This window comes from Copadichromis virginalis, linkage group LG6, assembly GCF_057382275.1.
Source record: "Copadichromis virginalis isolate Kocher_CV1m ecotype Utaka linkage group LG6, C_Virginalis_male_GT1.1, whole genome shotgun sequence".
NCBI classification, from domain to species: domain Eukaryota; kingdom Metazoa; phylum Chordata; class Actinopteri; order Cichliformes; family Cichlidae; genus Copadichromis; species Copadichromis virginalis.
Genome location: NC_140623.1, coordinates 34,995,845 through 35,018,047, shown reverse-complemented (window position 1 = coordinate 35,018,047; position 22,203 = coordinate 34,995,845). Strand labels below are relative to the sequence as shown.

At 40.3% G+C, this 22,203-nt stretch overlaps 1 protein-coding gene across 1 annotated transcript; it reads right to left on the bottom strand.

Annotated features, from left to right (window-relative positions):
- Nucleotides 1–219: 219 nt before the first annotated feature.
- slc2a15b (solute carrier family 2 member 15b) lies at nucleotides 220–20,555 on the bottom strand. The gene is made up of 12 exons (XM_085460799.1): nucleotides 20,511–20,555; nucleotides 19,307–19,405; nucleotides 9,861–10,021; nucleotides 9,625–9,749; nucleotides 9,200–9,345; nucleotides 7,144–7,276; nucleotides 6,773–6,960; nucleotides 4,410–4,520; nucleotides 3,577–3,678; nucleotides 2,869–2,944; nucleotides 1,555–1,682; nucleotides 220–699 (listed from the first exon to the last, which is right to left on the bottom strand). Exons 1-12 carry the CDS (start codon nucleotides 20,553–20,555, stop codon nucleotides 472–474), a joined length of 1,542 nt encoding a protein of 513 aa, XP_085316925.1. The 3' UTR covers nucleotides 220–471.
- Between the last annotated feature and the right edge of the window lie 1,648 nt (nucleotides 20,556–22,203).

The window sequence follows — 22,203 nt, the reverse complement described above, 5'->3', positions numbered from 1 at the left end:
TTTAAATTAAATCTACCAGTTCTGTCAAGAAGAAAGATCAAATGTCCAGTACGAGTTATGACAGAAGCATAATTCTGGTTACCAAAGGCATCTACAAAAGGTCCAACCCACTAAAGGACGTTTAATCAAATATTAGTGGGGATATATGTATATTTTTGAGTCTGTATGCATACTTTTAATTTTGAGTGGATTTGAGAAAATACAACATGAATTCACAACTGTGTCCCCAGTTCATATTTTCTAAAAGCATTAAAAATGTTTGCCATACAATCATTCCAACCTTAAAAAAAGAACAATTCAAAGGAGTCATTAAAAGTCCAAAATTACCATGACATTCATGCCCATGAAGAGTATGTAAACTTCTGACCATAACTGTATGCAGTGACAATTTGCACGAAGCAGCTGATCTGACAGTTCCTTGTCTGTATCACTGACAGTGTTGGTTGAGCTCCTATTCAACTGGCTGAATTCCTATTTTTTGTTATGGAAGTCGAGGGTTCCATAGCCGTTCATCAGAGCCATTTTTAGTTCACTATTTGGATACAGCTCTTCTTCACAGATCTCATTCTTGGTGGCAAACATCTGGCTGATCTCCAAGAAAGTTTTGTTCTTGGTCTCTGGAATGATGAAGAAGGTATAGACAGCCACTCCCAAGCAGACCACACAGAAGATCAGGTAACAGAAAGGACCTGTAGCAATCTGGGGTGGAAGGACACAAAAAAATACAAATGCACAGTTAAAGACACAAAACATGAAAGGTAGATTATTGGTTTTGTTGGCTTAAAGGTTAACGTTAGCATTAATAGCATTAGCATTAACATAGCAAATTTTTAAGGCAAGTACTTCCCTTTTTTTTTTAAAGCTGTAAATGATCTACTAGGTTTCCAAACTAGCCAGGGGCTCTTTTATTGCCCTTATTGCCATTATTTTTGCTGGAAAAGACAGTAAGATCAGTACCAAATCGGTGATGTTTTGCAGCAGGGGAAATGTTTTGGTATAAACTCTAAGGTAGGCTATAAAACAGAAAAAACACAGGACAGGGTGTTTAGCCTAGCTTATCCCAGAGACTAGAGGAAGACGGTACCTGCTAGCCTGAAGACCTAAAACACTTTCTGAGAGCAATGAAGTTATTTTGCTTCATGTGGAATAAAAACAGAAAGATTAAGGAACGTGCAATCTCATATTTTAAGATCTATGGCCAGACTAATTACTGACTGCCTCGGACACTGTCAACTTAACAATTAATTGTCCTCTTTACTTTGTAGCTGTTCACTTGGAACGAAGCCAAGGACAATGACAGACAGCAAGGTCGGGACTTTTAATTGGCAATTTTATTGGTATTTGTGGAGTCACTTCTGTTCAGACAAAAGTGCACAGCCAGTCGTATACACACAGTAGATGTGCATCAAATGTCAAGACTACACATGTACAAAAAAAATAAAAAATAGAAATAAAGCCTTTTTACAGGTTTTTTCACTATAAACTGGACAGTATATTTAGATGGCTTTTGTGTACATTTGAATTTAGCTCTGTGGGATACAAGTCAGTGCTAACCTCTAAGAAGGGAAAGACAAAACCAATGGTGAAGTTGGACATCCAGTTGAGGCAACCAGCTACGGTGTACGCAGCCGGTCGATGAGACTGCTTAAACAGCTCCGCAGTGATCAGGAAAGGCACACCCGCTGTAAAGAATACACAAAAACATATTTTTCTTATTCCAAAAATATTCCCAACAACACCACATGAAGACAGTTTAATCTAACTAAGCATCCTGTTATAACACAAATCACATTTAATTACTTAGTATGGCTATATGAATCTATTGGGTGATGTGAAATTAACATCGGCATCTTAGTTCATCAATTACTTTATCAATACTCCCACTCAGGACTCTTCCTTGGCAGTTACTCAAAATTAACAGAAGATGATTAATGATAAACATTTCACAAGCCCAAGTGCTATTATATTACACTCCTTTTTCTACATGTACTTCATTATGTGTTCATTATTACTCACTAATCATAGACTGACAAGAGAGGAAGGTGTTTGTCAAGACGGCAAAACTCCACTTCTGAACCACAAGACACAGAATAGCTTAGCTCATGCAATTCATTAGTTTAAGATGTGCCTTAACTTTAAACATGTGATTCTTCATTGTTAGAAGTGAAGGCTATGAAGGAGAAATATGCATTAGTATAAGCTCTAATGATTAGCTTTCCGAATAATGTCCTCATTATTCTGTGCATGATAACTGCAGAGAGAAAAGTTTAATATTGTCAAACCAATAACTACACCATAATTTGTCAACATCTGCGGTATATATGGGAGGGCATCAATGTGCAAGCAAGGTTTCATTTGAAGGAAACCATATTCATCACAGCTAGCTTATGAACAATGAGCCATTAGAAGTCTAATTGCAGCAAGAGAAATCCTTGTTTGCTGAGGTATAGATTTTGCCTGTTTGACGAATGACGTTATGTAAACCAGATTTGTTCTAATCCATCATCCTCGCAGGTTCGCTCGACGTGGCTCTCATCGTTGTAAACTATTGCCTCTTAATTCACTTCACTCATCTCATCCAGTGTACAAATGGCTGTGAGAATGGAAGCAGTGTGGCAGTTAGGATTTCCTAATTTACAAGACTAATGAAATACAATATCTCCTCACAGCCAGAGGAGGAGTGTGGAGGATGGGGTGCTGATGTTTTCAAGCTTTAATGCCTGCTATTGTGCAAGTTTCCAGCAGGGTGCAGTGTTTCCTCATACACAGGATTACTTCTAGCTAATGCAATCACATGTAGCTTTGAAAGTGTTGGAAAGTTTTCATGCCAGATACAGATACAAGATTGTTTTTTTGTTTTTTTTTTACCTGGACCTATGCAGAAGCCAGCAATAATCCCAATAACACAGCCCACACTGATGTAGCGCATGTAGGACAACTGCGGCTGTGATTGGTCAAACACAAGTCATGAGTTGCAGATAGTCACACACAGTTTTTTTTTAATATTATTCATTTATATGATGACTTCAGATGGAAAAATCTCTAAGCCTATCTAACATTTTATTTTGTTTTAAATATTTCGTCAGTGTCCTATGTTCAGCTTCAGTGAGTTTACTTTAACAGCAGTGAAATGGTCACTGAATGAAATGCTTTTTAACAAATTTGATAGTCTTTTGCAGCGAAACCTGCTTTGCATTTGTGCATCATCCTTTGTGCAGTCCACCTCTTTGGATGAGACATAGGAAATAGTTGCTAAACATGCAACTGAAAACAATCTTACAGATAAGTGTGTTTTGACTGGTGTTCCTGTGGACATGGTAGCTTTTAGTGGCATTTAGAGGTTTCTGCTAGCAAACCATGTTTGGAAAGAGGCTTAGCATGGCTTTGAAGTGAAGCTTTCACCTGATATAATTTTCTCATTTTTCACAGAGGGTGTCACTTAGAGGCTTTTGCATCTGAAGACATACAATAATTTATGTAAATTATGTAAATTTGGTTATGTCCTAAGCTCCATGTAATGTACTAAAATGTCATGCAAAATATTCCTAAACCAGCAGGATATCAGATGACATGTACCTGGAAGAGGACAGACACAGTGATTCCGGCACAGCACAGTCCCATAAAAAGGAAACCACCAATCATCAGTGGTCTTCTGCCCAGACGCTCAATAGTGAAACACTAAATAACGGACAAATAAGCAGGACTACATGTGACTAACCCATAAAAATAGATTTTCAAAAAGTTAGTTGCAATTATACAAATCTTTCGTTTGCCTATATATATATCTATATCTATATCTATTTTCAATAGAGTATAACATGGCCCTGTGCACGCTACAGAATAAATGACCTTCATTAGGTTTCAGCTCACCTTCCCCTAATCAGATTTTATGCAAGCATGACCAAGACAACAGAAAACACAAACTGAAACAGTCAAGTTAAACAAAACAGACTGTGCATGACTACATGTCATAACCAAAATAACCAAAGTCATTATTTCTTTTAGGTATTTTAGGTAAGAAGTTACATGTTTATCAGAAGGGAAGGCATTTGTTTTTCCCAGTTTCTCTTTTTCTTGTGGATCAAGACTGAAGTTACCATCAGTCATACAAGGCAAAGATTTATTGCAACCCCAAGTGCTTCATGGTTAATTAATCTGCTAATTCTATTTTCAGTTTAGCAGCCATTAAATCCATAACAAAACAAAAAATGCAATTTTTTATGTCAAGTTCCCAATATACTTAATTCTGTTGTATATTTTTGCTTTAACACTAGTCAAACAGATCTCAGACCAGGAAAACAGCAGCACATTATCACATCTGTGTTCCAACGTTACAAGTCCAAAATATAAAAAATCCTTGTATAATAGAAATACATTCATTTCATCTTAATGTGTGTGTGTCTACTCACCCCCAGCATCCCTGAGATGACCTCAATGGCCCCAGTTCCCACTGTTGTGTACTGAATATAAGGGTCTGCGATTCCTGCATTCCTAAAAATGTCATTTGTATAGAACCAGATCTGAAATTGACACAAGGTTTATTGATATGTTGAATCCTTTGGACTATTGATACAGCAAAAATCAAAGTTTGCCTTGTTTCCTTAAGGAGCCAAAAAGTCACTCTGCTTATCTGGTAATGCACACGATTCATCATAGTGATCATTATCACAAGGCCGACCATCACTCATGCATTTGAGATACAGCTTTTCATCAGTATGGACTCCTGACAAGTACTCCCCTTGAAATTAATTTGCGCATTCTCATTAATCACACTTTGCTGATACAACATCCATCATTGATGATGTGCGGACAAGATCGTGATCAGTGCAGTTAAATGCTGTCTTGTTGATTTAGTAACCATACATATAACATTTCATCACCATTGGAGGCTTGAAGTATGCAAATAGACGAGCAAAGCAGAAGGCCTGCACAAGCACAAACAATTCCAGAAACTTAGACAACTGGGATAAGATTTGATGAAGATGAATATAAGCTGCTAGGCTAAAACGCCTCCTTACTGAGCTAAAATCTCCTCTAATATAAGAATTGTGTTATATGAGTTGATTCATATATTTTGTTTTACGCACATGAGCACTAAAGTGCAAGCCAGTAACACTGCAGTGATGTCAGAGTGCTAAACAAAGTAGCCATGGCTCATTTCACTCTGGAGCTTTTTTCAGCTTTTTCAGGCCAAACTGTTTGTTTAACAGAAGTAGCCTCATCTAATCACAGGATTTCAAAAGTGTTCTTGGATTATTTAGCTCATCTAATCTGACATGCCTCAGTGTGTAAACCTAACCTAGATTTACACAATGAGGTATGTACAGTTAAAGTAGGAAAAGTTAAGTAGGAGAAAATCACAGTCTTAAAATGACTTAATCTCTGGGCTTACTCAAAGCTACAATGCCAACTATACTACTTCAGTATTACCAAAACAAGCATCTGTCTTGAGAAACTGTCCTTGAGAAGACAGATGCTGATAACATAATAGTTTAATGGCAACTTCTACTTTATACAACCTAGTTCAGGAAACCGTTCATTGAGCACATTTGTGTCAAATGTCTTAGTGCCTTACACTTCCACATTACAAAAAGTGGATAAAACCTAGTTCACTTTTTAGTGGAGTATGTTGATCCTAAACAGATGCAGGTAGCCTCAGCACATGTCTCAACTTACTCTACCTTAAGAAAAAACAACCAAAGAGCGTAATCCTCATTATCCGTTTTATTACAGCATTCTTATTTGGAACTGATTTTGCTCGTGCTGAATTATCCACTACAACCAGTACAAAGACACTGGAAATCATTCATTACATTCATCTGGAAAATATTTTGTTACCTGAAAATTAACTTTATGAATTTAGTTATGCATTTATTTGTCCCTTCTTTTCCTTCTTCACGATTTATCCATGATTTCACTTGTTTATGATTATGAATATGTAGTCGATGCTTTGTCGTATTCTCTTGCTTCGTGTAGAAGTGGAAGAACGAAAACAAAGCAAGAGCAGCAACAAAATAATAGCGGGGCTGCCACTTTATGATGTGAATGACAGTACAGCTACAGTAGTACTTGCAGAAGAAATAGCTCTTTCATCATTTTTCCTAGGTTGAGTGGCTCCCCAGCTGGCTGTAATAACTCTACAAAATCAGCACCACAAATACTGTAAAAGCACCATGTTGTAACATGTTGAATAATATCTGGTTGTGCACAAACTCAGTCTGTATGAATATGATTATAAGTATCCAATATTTTAAGAAAAAACATGCACATTTACTTTTCAAACTCTCTTGAATTGCTTAGTTTTACTTTTCGTGTCTCAGATTTGGAGACACTACTTCTTCTGGAGGTTTGAAGCCTTCCAGTGTTCCTGGCTGGAACAGCTGGGACTGAGAGACTCAGTGGGGTGCACCCCTGCTGCGAAATGGCACTAGCATATGAGCCTGCATGCCTGGAGCCTCCATCCATATGAAGCAATGAGTACAAAGATGTGTTTGACTTTGTGTTCGGATGGGTGGACCTTGTTATGTGAGGTAACGCTGAGGGAGAGCACCAGGAGATAATGAGGCATGGTCACATCGCCCCCTGCTTAGTCATTCAGTGGGTGTGAGACTGTGATGTATGGATGGACGGGAGGAGCCCAGCTGGGAACTCTCGCACTATAAGATCTCCCTCTCATATAATAACTGCACAGTTGTTGCACATTCAAAATGTGACAATACACACACATATAAACAAAAGATGAAAAAAACAACACAATAGTTCTCCTACTCACGGCATCAATCCCAGACAGCTGCATGCCGATGTTGACCACTGCAACAGTGAGGACCTGCCAGCGGACACAGCTGTCCATGAGGAGGCTGCAGACAGAGAGGGTCTGCATGGAGGACAAAGAGCGTTGCTCCTCCTGCATCTCTTCAACCTCAGCCTGAATGTTTCCTTTAGTACGGAACCACTTTAGGGCTACAGAACGGAGTGAAACAGGAGTCTTTTTTATTAAACCAGTTTTAATTCATCCTTCAAGTATCACAGTGAAAGGATTATGTAAAGTTTGAGAATCTGTTCTAGGCGTCTTGATCTTCCTTTGTAATAGGGGTTAGGGGTTAGGTTATTCAGAAAAGGAAAGCAAGAAATGCACTTTTTAACCTGCAATGGTGGCATGCACATCTCCTCTCTCTATTAGCAGATATCGTGGACTCTCTGGAAACCATGGCAACAGTATCAGCTGGACCATGGTAGGAACCGCCACAAGAGACAAAAGCAGAGGCCAGTGCTCTTCCTGTGTGGGGAAAAAACAACCCCAATAAAAACCAAAGACCTCACCTAAACCTTGATTTAAAAAAATAATAATATCATCATCTAAAACTATTCATTCCATCTTTACCATCTTTGTCTTTATACCTACAGTGGGGCAAAAAAGTATTTAGTCAGCCACCGATTGTGCAAGTTCCCCCACTTAAAATGATGACAGAGGTCAGTAATTTGCACCAGAGGTACACTTCAACTGTGAGAGACAGAATGTGAAAAAAAAATCCATGAATTCACATGGTAGGATTTGTAAAGAATTTATTCGTAAATCAGGGTGGAAAATAAGTATTTGGTCACCTCAAACAAGGAAAATCTCTGGCTCTCACAGACCTGTAACGTCTTCTGTAAGAAGCTTTTCTGTCCCCCACTCGTTACCTGTATGAATGGCACCTGTTTGAACTCATCATCTGTATAAAAGACACCTGTCCACAGCCTCAAACAGTCAGACTCCAAACTCCGCCATGGCCAAGACCAAAGAGCTTTCGAAGGACACCAGGAAAAGTATTGTAGACCTGCACCAGACTGGGAAGAGTGAATCTACAATAAGCAAGCAGCTTGGTGTGAAAAAATCAACTGTGGGAGCAATCATCAGAAAATGGAAGACATACAAGACCACTGATAATCTCCCTCGATCTGGGGCTCCACGCAAGATCTCATCCCGTGGGGTCAAAATGATCATGAGAACGGTGAGCAAAGATCCCAGAACCACACGGGGGGACCTGGTGAATGACCTGCAGAGAGCTGGGACCAAAGTAACAAAGGTCACCATCAGTAACACACTACAACGGCAGGGAATCAAATCCCGCAGTGCCAGACGTGTTCCGCTGCTGAAGCCAGTGCATGTCCAGGCCCGTCTGAAGTTTGCCAGAGAGCACATGGATGATACAGCAGAGGATTGGGAGAATGTCATGTGGTCAGATGAAACCAAAGTAGAACTTTTTGGTATAAACTCAACTCGTCGTGTTTGGAGGAAGAAGAATACTGAGTTGCATCCCAAGAACACCATACCTACTGTGAAGCATGGGGGTGGAAACATCATGCTATGGGGCTGTTTTTCTGCCAAGGGGACAGGACGACTGATCCGTGTTAAGGACAGAATGAATGGGGCCATGTATCGTGAGATTTTGAGGCAAAACCTCCTTCCATCAGTGAGAACTTTGAAGATGAAACGAGGCTGGGTCTTCCAACATGACAATGATCCAAAACACACCGCCCGGGCAACAAAGGAGTGGCTCCGTAAGAAGCATTTGAAAGTCCTGGAGTGGCCTAGCCAGTCTCCAGACCTCAACCCCATAGAAAATCTGTGGCGGGAGTTGAAAGTCCGTGTTGCTCGGCGACAGCCCCAAAACATCACTGCTCTCGAGAAGATCTGCATGGAGGAATGGGCCAAAATACCAGCTACTGTGTGTGCAAACCTGGTAAAGACCTATAGTAAACGTTTGACCTCTGTTATTGCCAACAAAGGTTATGTTACAAAGTATTGAGTTGTATTTTTGTTATTGACCAAATACTTATTTTCCACCCTGATTTACGAATAAATTCTTTACAAATCCTACCATGTGGATTCATGGATTTTTTTTTCACATTCTGTCTCTCACAGTTGAAGTGTACCTCTGGTGCAAATTACTGACCTCTGTCATCATTTTAGGTGGGGGAACTTGCACAATCGGTGGCTGACTAAATACTTTTTTGCCCCACTGTATATTTAGCTATTCCATAAGTAAACATAGGGTGTCTTGAAGCTTTTTCTGTCTGAAAGTATATTGTTTGCAACGCTTTGTGCATCTGCTCAATTGTAGATCACAGAGTCTCTGCATGCATGCATCAATTCAAAATGTTATTTTTATTACATATTAGAACTATGAAAGCCAGTCAAACATCACAGTATAAGAACCTTTCCCAGTATCTCCGAGAGCCCCAGGACCTGAGCGATGAAAACTCCAAGACAAATGTGAATGCTGGGAACAAGGCCCAGGAAGCCTCGCAAATTCTTAGGAGCGATCTCACCGAGGTACATCGGCACCACACTGAGAGAAATCCCTGTAGAAACGAAGAAAGTGCAATTAATACAGTCTGACTGTGCTGGTGCAAAAATGAACAAAACACCAAATATGAACTGAAAAGGCAATTTAAAGCATAAATGACTCAGCTGTTTATAGATTATAGGAAATGTATATACAGCTATTTTTCACCAACAACACAAAGTGCTGCTAATTACAGACAAATATGTGACAGTAATAATAACAGTAATAAATATTAAGAGGAGATTATTGACATTGGAATAAATTTTAGTCAACCAGGAACAGTAGGCATGTCTACCTGAATGTACTCCTGTGATGAAACGCCCAATGATGACCATCTCAGGAATTCTGCACCATCTGCTAAAGCCCATCAGAGCTCCGCCCATAAAAACAAGTGCAGTGGATCTCACCAGAGTCCCTTTCCTGTTTGGACGCAGTGATTCTCGTTGCTCAGCTCTCTAAGTTTGAGTCTGTCACAGGTTAATAGCAATTTATAAACATGCACTCAAAATTCATAAACATGGTCACACTGACCTTCCATATTTGGTAACTAGTCTGCCCACCAGCAGTGCTCCGGTCATTCCACCAATGGCAAAGATTGACACAGTAAGAGAGTACAAGACGGTAAGAAGATGCCCATCCGGAGTCAAGCCATGACTTTCTAATAATGTCTCATTGTAGAAGTCTTTGATGTACTGGTGGAAAACAAGGTAAATTCATTTTCTAAGCAAAAAACACCCCAAATAAATCAAACCCAGTGTAAAAAGATTGTGTGCAATCAAAAGATAATGTTACCTTTTTTAGATATCTTATTTATTTAGCCTTTTATTTATTATTCTAGCACAGCAGTTTTATAGGAGCCAGAGTTCAAAATATTGTTGTTTTTTTTCTTACACTGAGCTTCGTGCAGCCATGTGCTCTCTGAAACCAGCTCTCTGAAACCAGCTCCTCTTCCTTTTAAAGCAACTTTCTTCTGACCGACTGCTCCTTGCAAACCGAAAGTTTGAAGAGGAGTGTGGAGCTTCTGTGCTCACATCTAAAGCCATGAGACGACTATAATAAATGCATCCAATCTTACCAACATAAACGAGAGCCAAGAGTTGCAAAAACAGCCTGAAATAGAGCAGTCAGAAGCCTGGATTTGTGAATAGTGCAAATACTAAGTTATTATCAATTACACCGATCAAACTTTTTGAAACCTTGAACATGTTTAATGTGAGCATCCGTAACTGTAACACTACAGACATGACACAAAAAATGAAACATAAATGATACGTCACAATATATCCCCAAAAGACCTGATAAATGAAAATTTGATGTTGTAACTTCAATAATTTAAGTCAAGTCAAATTCAAAGCTGAAAAGGACTCATCGACTGCATGCTTGATGAATCTGACGGTGATGCCTTTCACTCAATAAAGTGTCCAGGATGATCCATTGCATTAAAATTTTAAGAAAAATATGAATTAAATATATACATTAATATGAATTCAAAAGAATACAGAAAAGGTGCAGGAGAGGACCAGAGGTGGGACCAAGTCATTGTTTTGCAAGTCTCAAGTCTTTATCCTCAAGTCTCAAGTCAAGTCTCAAGTAATGTCAGGCAAGTCAGAGTCGAGTCTCAAGTCACTGGTGTAAAAGTCCGAGTCAAGTCACAAGTCTGAAACTTTGAATTTCAAGTCCTTTCGAGTCTTTAAAAAAAAAACGAAAAAAAGCATGTTGCAGTTATGCTAAATGTAAATATTAGACCATGTAATTTTTTAATCTGTGTTTTTCTCAACACATGACAAAATAGTGAACTTAGAAAATATACACAAATTGTGAAATTGCACCTCTTTAAAATGCAGCTCAATTAAACCTAGCTCCAAGAATAATTTTCACCGACAGTTCTGAGATAAGCTGCATGTTATTCTTGGATGCGCTTGTAGGACCGGCTTTGAAATCGCATGACAAAAATATCATATATAAATAAATGATTTTTTTTTTTTAAATATCATTTAAAAAAAAAAAACTGCATCACCAACGTAGCCTTGAAAACATTTGCTAGTTAGATGAAGTCAGCTATCTCATCTTAGCATATTTATATGCATATTTATAATTATACGCTTCTTGGAGTGAGTGCACACACTCATGAAGTTTAGTAACTTCCGGTCACTGCAACAAGCCCAGGTACAGTTTACCGACGGATGGGTGCAGGACCTTGAAATGCACCGTGTAGAACGAAAGACCATCGTACGTATCATAAGTTTACCAGTCTCACAAATTGTTGTCATAAATACACATTCCTTAACCGTTTATTAATAGGACCTTTGAGCTCAACGGTAATTAATTAGTAGTGGAAATAATTTCTGGTACCCATCACAGAAATGTAGCAGTGACAATAATACTGTATGCTGTAATCGTACTGGGCAATTAGTGATACAAAAAACCTGTTTTATCCTGTGAATAAAAGTATATGTTTTTGTCAGTGTACCATAATAACAGAAGCGAAACGCAATATTGTGTCAGGACAATTTACTATTTATGCACAATAAATAAAGGAGCATAGCGCGACAATTTCTGTTCAGCGCCAGACTTGCTTGTAACCTATATCACCAATTATGTTAACTACAACAGCAGACTGACCTTTGTGTAAATGCTTGGAGCAGACTAACCTGTGAGCTGGAGTGTTCTGGGACGTTATATTTGATCTTTGAATGGCTGCAATCCAGGCCACCCGTCGCGTCTTTGTCACTTCGGAAACATGGCTCGAACAATTTCTCTTCAACGACGTAATCCGATAACAACCGATCTCTTTACCCGTCGGCTTCCCGTGGCTGTCATGCGACCGGCTATTGCAGTTAATAATACAACAGCTTCTTGACATTTTTGTGTTTCTTTTTATCGCTGTGTGACTGATTTTAATTGAAAGCCTGCGTGCGCTAGTACCGCTTGCCACGAGTTCCCAGAATCCTTTGCGGTTCTACCCGTGAATGACGTCACATTTTCAATCTCTATATAATATGCATGTTAAATTTTATATTTGGGGTAAAATATCAAGTCTTTTCAAGTAAACCGGTTCAAGTCCAATTCAAGTCCCAAGTCATTGGTGTAAAAGTCCAAGTCAAGTCACAAGTCTTACAACATTTTTTCAAGTCAAGTCTAAAGTCATAAAATTAATGACTCGAGTCTGACTCGAGTCCAAGTCATGTGACTCGAGTCCACACCTCTGGAGAGGACACAATTCAAAAATTCTCCCTGTACTATGTGCTATGTTATCGCACATAAAAAGGCCTCAGTGAAAGTCTACAGATCTCATAAAGAAGCATACGACAGTAACAACATAGTAAGTGTCCATAACCAACAGGAAGGGAAATTTATATTTGCTCCTTTGCTTTGTTTCTGTATTGATTTCTTATACAAAGTAATGAAAATTATTGAAACAACAGAAAGTGTCATATGATGTCAGAAAGGTTTCAACTGCTGACCTGCTCCTCCTTAAAAGAGCTGGATAGAATAGAATAGAACTCCTCCATATTACCTTGCTTACTAAAATATTACTTTCTGAATGTTGTCATATGTCTGGAGTGTTCAGGTCTGTGTTAACACAACAACAAAATCTTGGAAGTACAAAGCCAGATGATCCAATGCTCTGAGGAAGTGTTAAAACTTTTAATGTTAAAATTCATTAATTTTAACATTAACAGATAACAGAATTTTAGATCACTTGACACTAAGAAACTGACCCAAACAAAATGAACTGAACTGCTCCAGCTGTCCCTACTTCTGTGCAGAGCATTCAGGATTTGGGGAAATACCCAGTATTTTTCTGTTTTTCTCAAGAAAAAGATTGACTTTATTCTCACATCTCACTTCCATATCAGTCGGGAGTCGGCTTACGCTAGCTAAATTGCTAGCTTAGCCAAAGGACACAAGCAGAAGCAACTAAATTGGCTCCATGTCTTTTGAAATTAGCCGTGCCAGGAAATAGTTATTACATTAATGTGTGCGTTTTAGAGCATTAGAGAGATGACTTGTGACTTCATTCCATCCTCCCGTGACCAGTAGCTAAGCTAATCATCTCGTGAATCTATTTTTATAAAAATGAAACTCATGTCAAGCTTCTAAAGCCGGGCATACACTGTCCGATTTTTCAGTCGTGCGACTGTTTTGGGGATCGGCCCGAGTTTCGCCTTAATCGTGTGTCGTGCATCGTGTAGTATACATGAGGTAACAAGAAGCGATTAACACCTCATGACCAGCTCCCGATCATCAATCGTATGGTCGCAAGAAAATCAAACCTGTCTGAAATCCTTTCGGCCCTCGTGAGGGTGTCAACTCAGCCTCTCACACTGCGCATGCGCAAACAGAATTGGAAGTAGAAAGACGGAGCAGCACGGCAGTGATCTGGACACAAGCGATGGAGGCACAACTTGAAGAAATTTGGCAAGCTCATCCGAGCATTTCGATGTGGCCTCACAATATTATCACGAGCGCACCAACCGTGAAAAGAGTTGGATGGACATTGCTGCTCAACTGCAGCCGCCTATGGAACGCCAGGACTGCCATAATGAATTAATTAAATACACCATTAAATAATTAATTAAATGTGTCAATAATTAATTAAAATTGGAATTAATTAATTAAATAAATAGTTATGACACATGTAATTAATTAATTATTGACACATTTAATTAATTATTTATGTATTTCACATTTTAATTAATTATTGACACATTTAATTAATTAATTATTGACACATTTAATTAATTATTTATGTATTTCACATTTTAATTAATTATTGACACATTTAATTAATTATTGACACATTTAATTAATTATTTAATGATATATTTATTTATTTCATTTTGGCAGTCCTGACGCCTGGCTCTCGTCATGAAATAATTTTATCTGTCAGCCTCACCCATCAAACTCAGGGGGCGGGGTTAACGCTGCCCATGCAGCTTCTCTAACATTTGATTGGTTGCCGTGCAAAGTAAGTCAAAACAGGTCGATCCTAGATAATCGATTGCTTGTGTAGACTTGGGGCAGCCAGTTATCCCAGAATGCAGATCAAATCACAGGCCGTTTTTCTGTCACCAGCTACACTTTTAACAGTGTTTTAGCCGCGAATGTCGGTATGTCTGGTCAGGTTGTCAACATAGAACATGTTTGCAAAAGTGCTCAGATGTTTTCAGAGATTTCACTAGCTCTGCTAACAGTTAGCATGCAGAGCGCACCGAGGGGGTACATTAACCGGTTTGTTTACATATTCCACTCTCCGTGTTCCACATGTTGCATTCGCAGATTCTCATTTTCACCGAACGATCGTCTCTTTCCGCCTGGTCTTGTGTCTCTGTGCTTCTGTAACATAAAGAACGAGCTGACATTTTTCTCACGAAACCAGCGATCAGCTCAGCAGACCCTCAGTTTACCTGCATGCATCCTCCTCCTCATCTGTCAGCTGTTTAACACCTGCTGCTAATTCAAGAAACACGCCTAGTTACCTGGTGATAGTCACAGTTTAACTGCACAAGATAAGTAAATATAGTATTTTCCCCGAGCGCAGAGCTGCTGGAGCTTGTTTCCTTACAGAGCACTTTATAGGCGAGCCAGCTTTATCAGCGGCTGATGTCCAATCACCAGCACACAGCTTTCAAACCTCAGCTGAGTTTTAGCTCTCAGTGGTTAAACGCTGGACTTCATTCACTCAGGTTCTGTCTGTCGGGTCACGTTTACTTCGCTGTTTTATTTACAACTGAGCAAATCGGTTTGGCTGAGGTTAAAGTTACGTTTCATAACTGCATAGTTTCACAGACGTTTAATGAACCACTGGCACATGTGTTAGACTGAACTATCATCTAAATATCATCTGTTTTTTAATAGTTATTCAACTGTATTCTAAGCACCAGCTGTCTGTTAGAATGTGATTTTTTTTCTCTCTCTGTTGGCAGAGGTATAAAAATGCGCAGGAAAATCTGACGTGCATGGCGAACTTCACCGACGATATTTAGGGAGGAATAAACACACATCAAACATAAATGAACCATTTTCCTGTCTCCATAATTGAGAGCATTTTCTCTTCTTATGTCAACACACACTCTCTCTCTCTCTCTCTCTCTCTCTCTCTCTCTCTCTTTTTTTTTTTTTTTTTTTTCGGTCATGTTATGTTTACCTGTCAAAGGCTTGTTACAAACTATGAAACACATTGTGCAGACTTCTGGATGTTAGAAGAAAACGAATACTGCTCATGAATGAGACTAAAGGCAGGAAGGTGTCCTTTAAAACTAAACATGTTAATAGGACCTCCCTGTTTATATCATAGTTTATGATATAGCACGTGTATTTCAGTAATAGCCTGCTGAGGCCACTATACGTGCTGGCCTCATATCAAATGTGAAGGCAGACTGAGTCTATGTTTGACTTTGTTTATATCTAATCTTCCTTTTCAAACATTTAAACAGCAGCGAGTCTGCAGCTGAGGGAATACAAATTCAAATTGTCGGAACAGGTTTGCTCGTTTCTTGGATTCATTTGGTGATTTATTAAAATGTATAACTGTGTGGTGGGGCGTGGTCTGCGGTGCCGTGCAGGGAGGGCGGACGCACCTGCACGGCATCCTTAATCACGCCCGCCTAGTTAAAAACACGGGGACTGAAGGGTTTGGGGGTGTTGTGGTGTGGTGAGATGTAAATAAAGATGACTCTGAACGTTGCTCCGTGGTCCCGCCGTGTCTTAGTCACGCCACATTGGTGCCGAAACCCAGGAGGCAGCACGGCGGGTCCATATCGGAGCCAGGGAATGGAGGAGCTGGCCCAGAGGGTGGCCGAAATGGCGGCCGCCCAGCGGGAGCAGGCGGCGGAGGTGCGTCGCCAGCAGGAAGAGCTGCAGGACCAGTCCGAGCGGCACCTGGAAAGGATTGGGGAGCTGGCGGCGCTGCTCTGGGCGCCACCCCCACAGGTGTGTCCCGAGGACAGTGAAGCGGTGGAGGAGCCGCGTGAGGCACCTCAGCAGCCGGAGGTGGCAGACGAGGCGCGCGGGGATCTGCGCCTGCCGGAGGAGGGGGAACAGCCAGGTGAAGGGCTGCTCCTGCCGGGAGTGGTGGATGAGCCGCTCCAACCGGAGGCGGCAGACGAGGTGCGCGAGGGTCTGCGCCGGTTGGAGAAAGAGGAGCTGCACGAGGGGCTGCTCGAGCCGGGAGTGGCGGCGGAGGGAGCAGTAGTGACGGAGGAGTCGCGCTATGGGCTGCTCCAGCAGGGAGCGACAGCGGTGACGGAGGGGCCGCGCAAGGAGCTGGAGGTCCCAGTGCCAGGGGAGCTTGCTCGAGTGGAACTGGCGAGCGAGGCGGGCGCCACGCTTGAGATCGCCGTGCTCGCCAGAACGGCCTCACCACCACCAGAGGCCTGTACACGCCACACCTCTGCCCAGCCACCTGTGAGCTGGGGCTCACGCTTGTGCCGGCCGCGCCGGGTGCACCTGTCACGTGTCCGACTTCCGAACCAGCTTTGCCTGCGCCGCTGGATTCGCGGGCGGCCGCCTGAACTCGCACCTCCCCGTCGCTTGGCCGGGGCCTGGGGGTGCCAGCTGTCCGGGCTGATTCCCTCTCCCACTGGCGGTGGGGGAGTAGGTTCGGCCGGATGGCTCCCCGGCCTCAATCGGGCGATGGGGGTATGTGGTGGGGCGTGGTCTGCGGTGCCGTGCAGGGAGGGCGGACGCACCTGCACGGCATCCTTAATCACGCCCGCCTAGTTAAAAACACGGGGACTGAGGGGTTTGGGGGTGTTGTGGTGTGGTGAGATGTAAATAAAGATGACTCTGAACGTTGCTCCGTGGTCCCGCCGTGTCTTATTCACGCCACAAACTGTTATTCTAATCTGCTGCTGAGTCTCTTACACTTTTCTTTATGCTGTATATTTTCACGTCTCTGGAATAGTTGGCAGTTAGATAGTCAGCTGGGAAACTTTGTGTTAACTCATGGAGCTGAGGATATCGTGGATATGCTGACCTCGCTGCGTGGTGTACAGAGCGAGGTCAGCATGATTAATATTCACAATAAAAATATTAGCCGAACATCATGAAGTCTGTATGTGTTTCATAGTGTCGAACAACCTTTGTACAGTTAAAGCCAGCAGTTACTACATGACGGAAACACCAACGTTATCTCTTTTATGTGTTTATACACAGGTCACGCTGATTACTGAACAAAAACCCAAAGATCAGATGTTAAACAGATTTATTTGCTCTCTCTCCTCCTTAAACATGTTTTTAATGTTAGTTATAATTCAGAATTGGCGACTGAAACACGTAGGACACATAAGAACATCAGGAAATAAAACACCGATAAATATAACCTCAGTAAAAGAAGTCAGCGGGGGTTACTACAGCTGTGTACCGGGGCCTGCGCTTTGTCGGTGGGATTGCTTGCGAGGCGAGCGGGTCTATCCCACGCTTTGCCGTGAGACTGGGACGACATCTCCGAAATCATCGAAACACTTTTGCAAAGAGGCTGTATCTTGACAAACCGACCAGACACATGAAGATTAAACCACTACATTCTCGGCTAAAAAAATATTAAAACTGTATTTGGTAACACACAAACAGGGTTTTTCAAAGCTCAGTTCTGTTAGCTTCCACATGCGGTTGTTGTGTGCTAGAAACAATGGCCACCAGGCCAAAGCAATGGTTTTGACTCGATCAGCGTTAACCCCGCCCCCTGAGTTTGATGGGTGAAGCTGACAGATAAAATTATTTCATGATGAGAGCCAGGCGTCAGGACTGCCAAAATGAAATAAATAAATATATCATTAAATAATTAATTAAATGTGTCAATAATTAATTAAATGTGTCAATAATTAATTAAAATGTGAAATACATAAATAATTAATTAAATATGTCAATAATTAATTAATTAAATGTGTCAATAATTAATTAAAACGTGAAATACATAAATAATTAATTAAATGTGTCAATAATTAATTAATTACATATATCATAACTATTTATTTAATTAATTAATTCCAATTTTAATTAATTATTGCCACATTTAATTAATTATTTAATGGTGTATTTAATTAATTCATTATGGCAGTCCTGGCGTTCCATAGCCGCCTGGTCAATGTTTTTCATTAGCAATTTAGCAAAGTTGATGGTGGTGGTGTGTGTGTCAGTGTCTGTTAAAGACAGAGAGGGAGAGACAGATTTTGTGTTTAAGCTTATAAGCTTCATGTTATGGACGCACAGTGTGAGCACTCAAGTCGCATCAGAGCATCGGGCCGTATAGTGTGAGACCCTGCATCGTGACCCACGAACTTCTAACCCCTGCGAATCAATCGTAGAGTTTGAGCAGGAGCTGAATAATGCGACTGAAAAAAATCGCACAGTGTATGCCCAGCTTAATGTAGACAGTGCATCTGCAAGCATTTCAACATGTCTAAGCCTCCCTCTAAACCAATTACAGTTTCATTGTGGATATTTAAAAACAATAGCATTAAGAAAACACCCTGGCTGGCTGATTCCTGACCTGGAACTGATGCAGGGTTTTTATAAAATTTTTGTTACTTTAATCCACGACTATAAAACATATTTATAAAGTTTCAACAACAGATACCAAGCTCTAGAAAAACAATGCAAATGAAAGTTGGAGATGAAAGGTTTAGCTGATCCTAAGTCCTGAGATACGAACATGAGACAATACCCTGAACCTGCTCACATGCTTCTGTGGGGCTGAGCACCGCGGCAAATTCAACATCCAAGGAACATAATGGATTAAGAGCTACAGCGTATCAATGACATGGTGAGGTAGCTACATAAGCCCACATGACCACATGACAATTTATTTGTTCAGTTGGAGTGTTATGTTCAAATGGGTTATTTAACCATTGAGAATCAAATTTCATACAGTGTTTAACGATAAAGGGAACATTTGAGTTCTCACGAAAAGCATGCACGCAAATGAAATCACAAAACTAGGAGTCTTATTATGTAGACGACGATGAAAATACCTTTGCAGGAGAGTTGACAACGGCCAAGTTATAGCCATAGAGCATAGAGCTGCCAAATGAGGCCAGGAAAGCCACTGCCAGCAGAGGCTTTGTAAGATGCTGTGGAAAACACAAAGCAACACATGAGGGGAAAACCAAGCTGCAAACAGAGTTTACTGTCTCAGGGATGTCTAACTCATTTGACATTGTGGGACACAAACAGTCCACTTTGATGTGAAGTGGACCAGGCCAGTGAAACTCCCCTTTCTTTCAGTGTAAAGCAGTTTAACTATTCATTCAATTCAATTCAATTTTATTTATACAGCACCAAATCACAACAACTTTGCCTCAATGGCCATTTTTATCTAAGCTGTAAAACCTATTTAAACACAATTAAAAGTCAAAAACTTACAGGCGTTGTCACATTCAGTGTCAGAGTGGAGTCTTTGCTTGACCAATTCTGGCCCCCTGACCTTATGTTTGACACCCCTGATCCAATAGATTTCACCATAACTAAACAAACTGGAAGCATAAACAATTACCCTAAATGAATATGTTAAAGCAGCTGACTAAATGTTACAGTTTAGTCAATGTATATTGAAAAATCAGCTAAATGATGTTTAGTTTTAAAAAGTCACCATGATCAAAGGTACCTGACTTTATTTAGAATTTAAAGCTGTACAACAACAATCAGTGATAACAGATAAGACTCATAAGTCTGTTATGACTAAAGGTAGTCAACAGCTCCTCTGAGCCATTGTCACTCCTTTTAAATATAGTTCACAGGAGACATTGCACCCCACTCAACAACAATTTATTCTGATTAAATATCTCATGTGGAGCTGCTCACATGTCACACCACTTTAAAATGAGACACGAGTAACTTCTCATTTGCCGTTTAAAAACACACACAGGCTACTTTTGCTTTTAAAGTCTCCTTTAGTCTTTTTTTTTAACCTGATTTGTGGTAAATTGAACGATGCTTGGAATGTCATATGACGTGGTGACTGGTGCTATTGTACGAGTTCAGTGTGTCATGATGAGTTTTCCAAGGAACCCAGTAAGCATCTTATATGAACCATGACCTTGAACCAACGTTGTACAATGAGATTAGGAGGCATTCGCGACATAATTCCAAAATCATGTGACTAATAAAAAGCGATCACTGGAAACGACCATACCACCCAGGAATTAGATCGAAATTTTTAAAAATGCTTACACTTACCGAGGTGAGTTTTTCATTGTTTCCCTGTAACAGTTCTTCCGCCATTTAAGTCATAAACGATTATTCCCCTTGTGTGAGTTTCTTCGTCATCTGCAAAACTTTTCAAAACTCTTTTCACCGCATCCCCATTTGTAGAGTTTGAGCCGTGATCGTGTACCGGAGAGGAGGCGTGTCGTGTTGATGGGCGGAATTTCCACAGTCGTTAAACCGCCTGCAAAGCAGGCCCATCCCACAACTTTTATCGTTTCCCTTTCCCCAGCAAAGATCACGAGTGTCATCCTACACCCCAGAGTGATTAGAGTAATTTACTTTAAAAAAAAAAAAATTTTATTTAATAATTTGTCAGTTAACATGATTACACAAAACCTACCTTAAAAACCTTAAATTTCGTGGAATTTGATGGAAGAAATTGATTTACAGTTTTAAGATTTTATTTTTCCTTATACACCTGGAGGTCTGTTGTATAAATCTAACCTTGACTTAATTTCAAAGTTGCACTGAACTTTGCATTTTTTCCTGTTTAAATTCGTTTATCTTGTAAGTTTCATCTCCCCAACACTCACATGAGTGTAGCAGAGCTCCTCCCTTTTCCAGCTAATTACAAGTGATTTTTAAAAATCCAGTCATTGAAGCCTAAAGCACTTGCTAGTCAAATGGTAGCTGCACGATTTTACAGAAATCTATAAGTGCAGTTTTTCACTTCTGGTTAAGTAAGATGCTTTCAAAGCTGACATTAGAAGTTTAACTATGTTATGTTTTATTGCTTTATGGTAACAATAAATGTTGCTTTCTGTAACCTCCTTTAATGGAAATAGTTTGAAAAGAATTTAAGATTAAGTTTGGATTTTTCTCTTACCTTTACTGATTAATTAAAGTACTTGGAGTAAGACTTGCATTTTTTGCTTCCCTTTTGGCTTTTAATTTGAAATGTTCTATAAAAATAATTATTCTACTCAGAAACGACAAGCACAAAACCTACATTTCCAGGTGTAGACATCATTTTTTTCATCTGCTCACAGTTTTGTCCTCTACACAAAATGCAAATAAACAATGTCAGTTAATGTTCACCAAAGTGATATGCTCGGCATCAGATCTTCACCTGACTGTCATGGATGAAGACCTGTTTGGTTGCCTTTTAATCGCCTTTAGTCACAGTACCATCTGCTTTACATATGATTCTTGAAATGTCTATAACAGGGGTGTCCAACTCCAGGCCTCAAGGGCCGGTGTCCTGCAGGTTTTAGATGTGTCCTTGATCCAACGGAGCAGATTTAAATGGCTAAATTACCTCCTCAACATGTCTTGAATTTCTCCAGAGGCCTGGTAGTGAACTAATCATTTGATTCAGCTGTGTTGACGCAGCGTGAGATCTAAAACCTGCAGGACACTGGCCCTTGAGACCAGTAATCGGAGACCCCTGGTCTATGGTTATTTCAAGATGAGATAATGGAGTTCCTTGCAAAAATGCAAAAGCCTTGAGCCACCTCTCATTTTTAAAACACATTTTCTAGTTCTAATTTAGTAAAAACATACCTGTGTAGAAGGACACACAACGTTACTGCAACATTATTGAAGCAGTGTGGGATCATCTTGATAAAGAACAGAAAAAAGGGCAGCCAACATCCAAAGTGCAGCTTTGGATGTCCTTCAAGAAGTTGGAGAGCTACTCCTGGAGACTACTTAATGAAATGAC

Bases quoted from the DNA above. Each gene is read 5' to 3' on its own strand.
- slc2a15b (XM_085460799.1), bottom strand. From the start codon at position 20,555: ATGGCGGAAGAACTGTTACAGGGAAACAATGAAAAACTCACCTCG. The intron at 6,961-7,143 runs GTTAAAAAGTGC...TCCGTTCTGTAG, and splicing joins TGTGCATGCCACCATTGCAG to CCCTAAAGTGGTTCCGTACT. The intron at 3,679-4,409 runs GTGAGTAGACAC...TCCGTTATTTAG, and splicing joins TCATCTCAGGGATGCTGGGG to TGTTTCACTATTGAGCGTCT.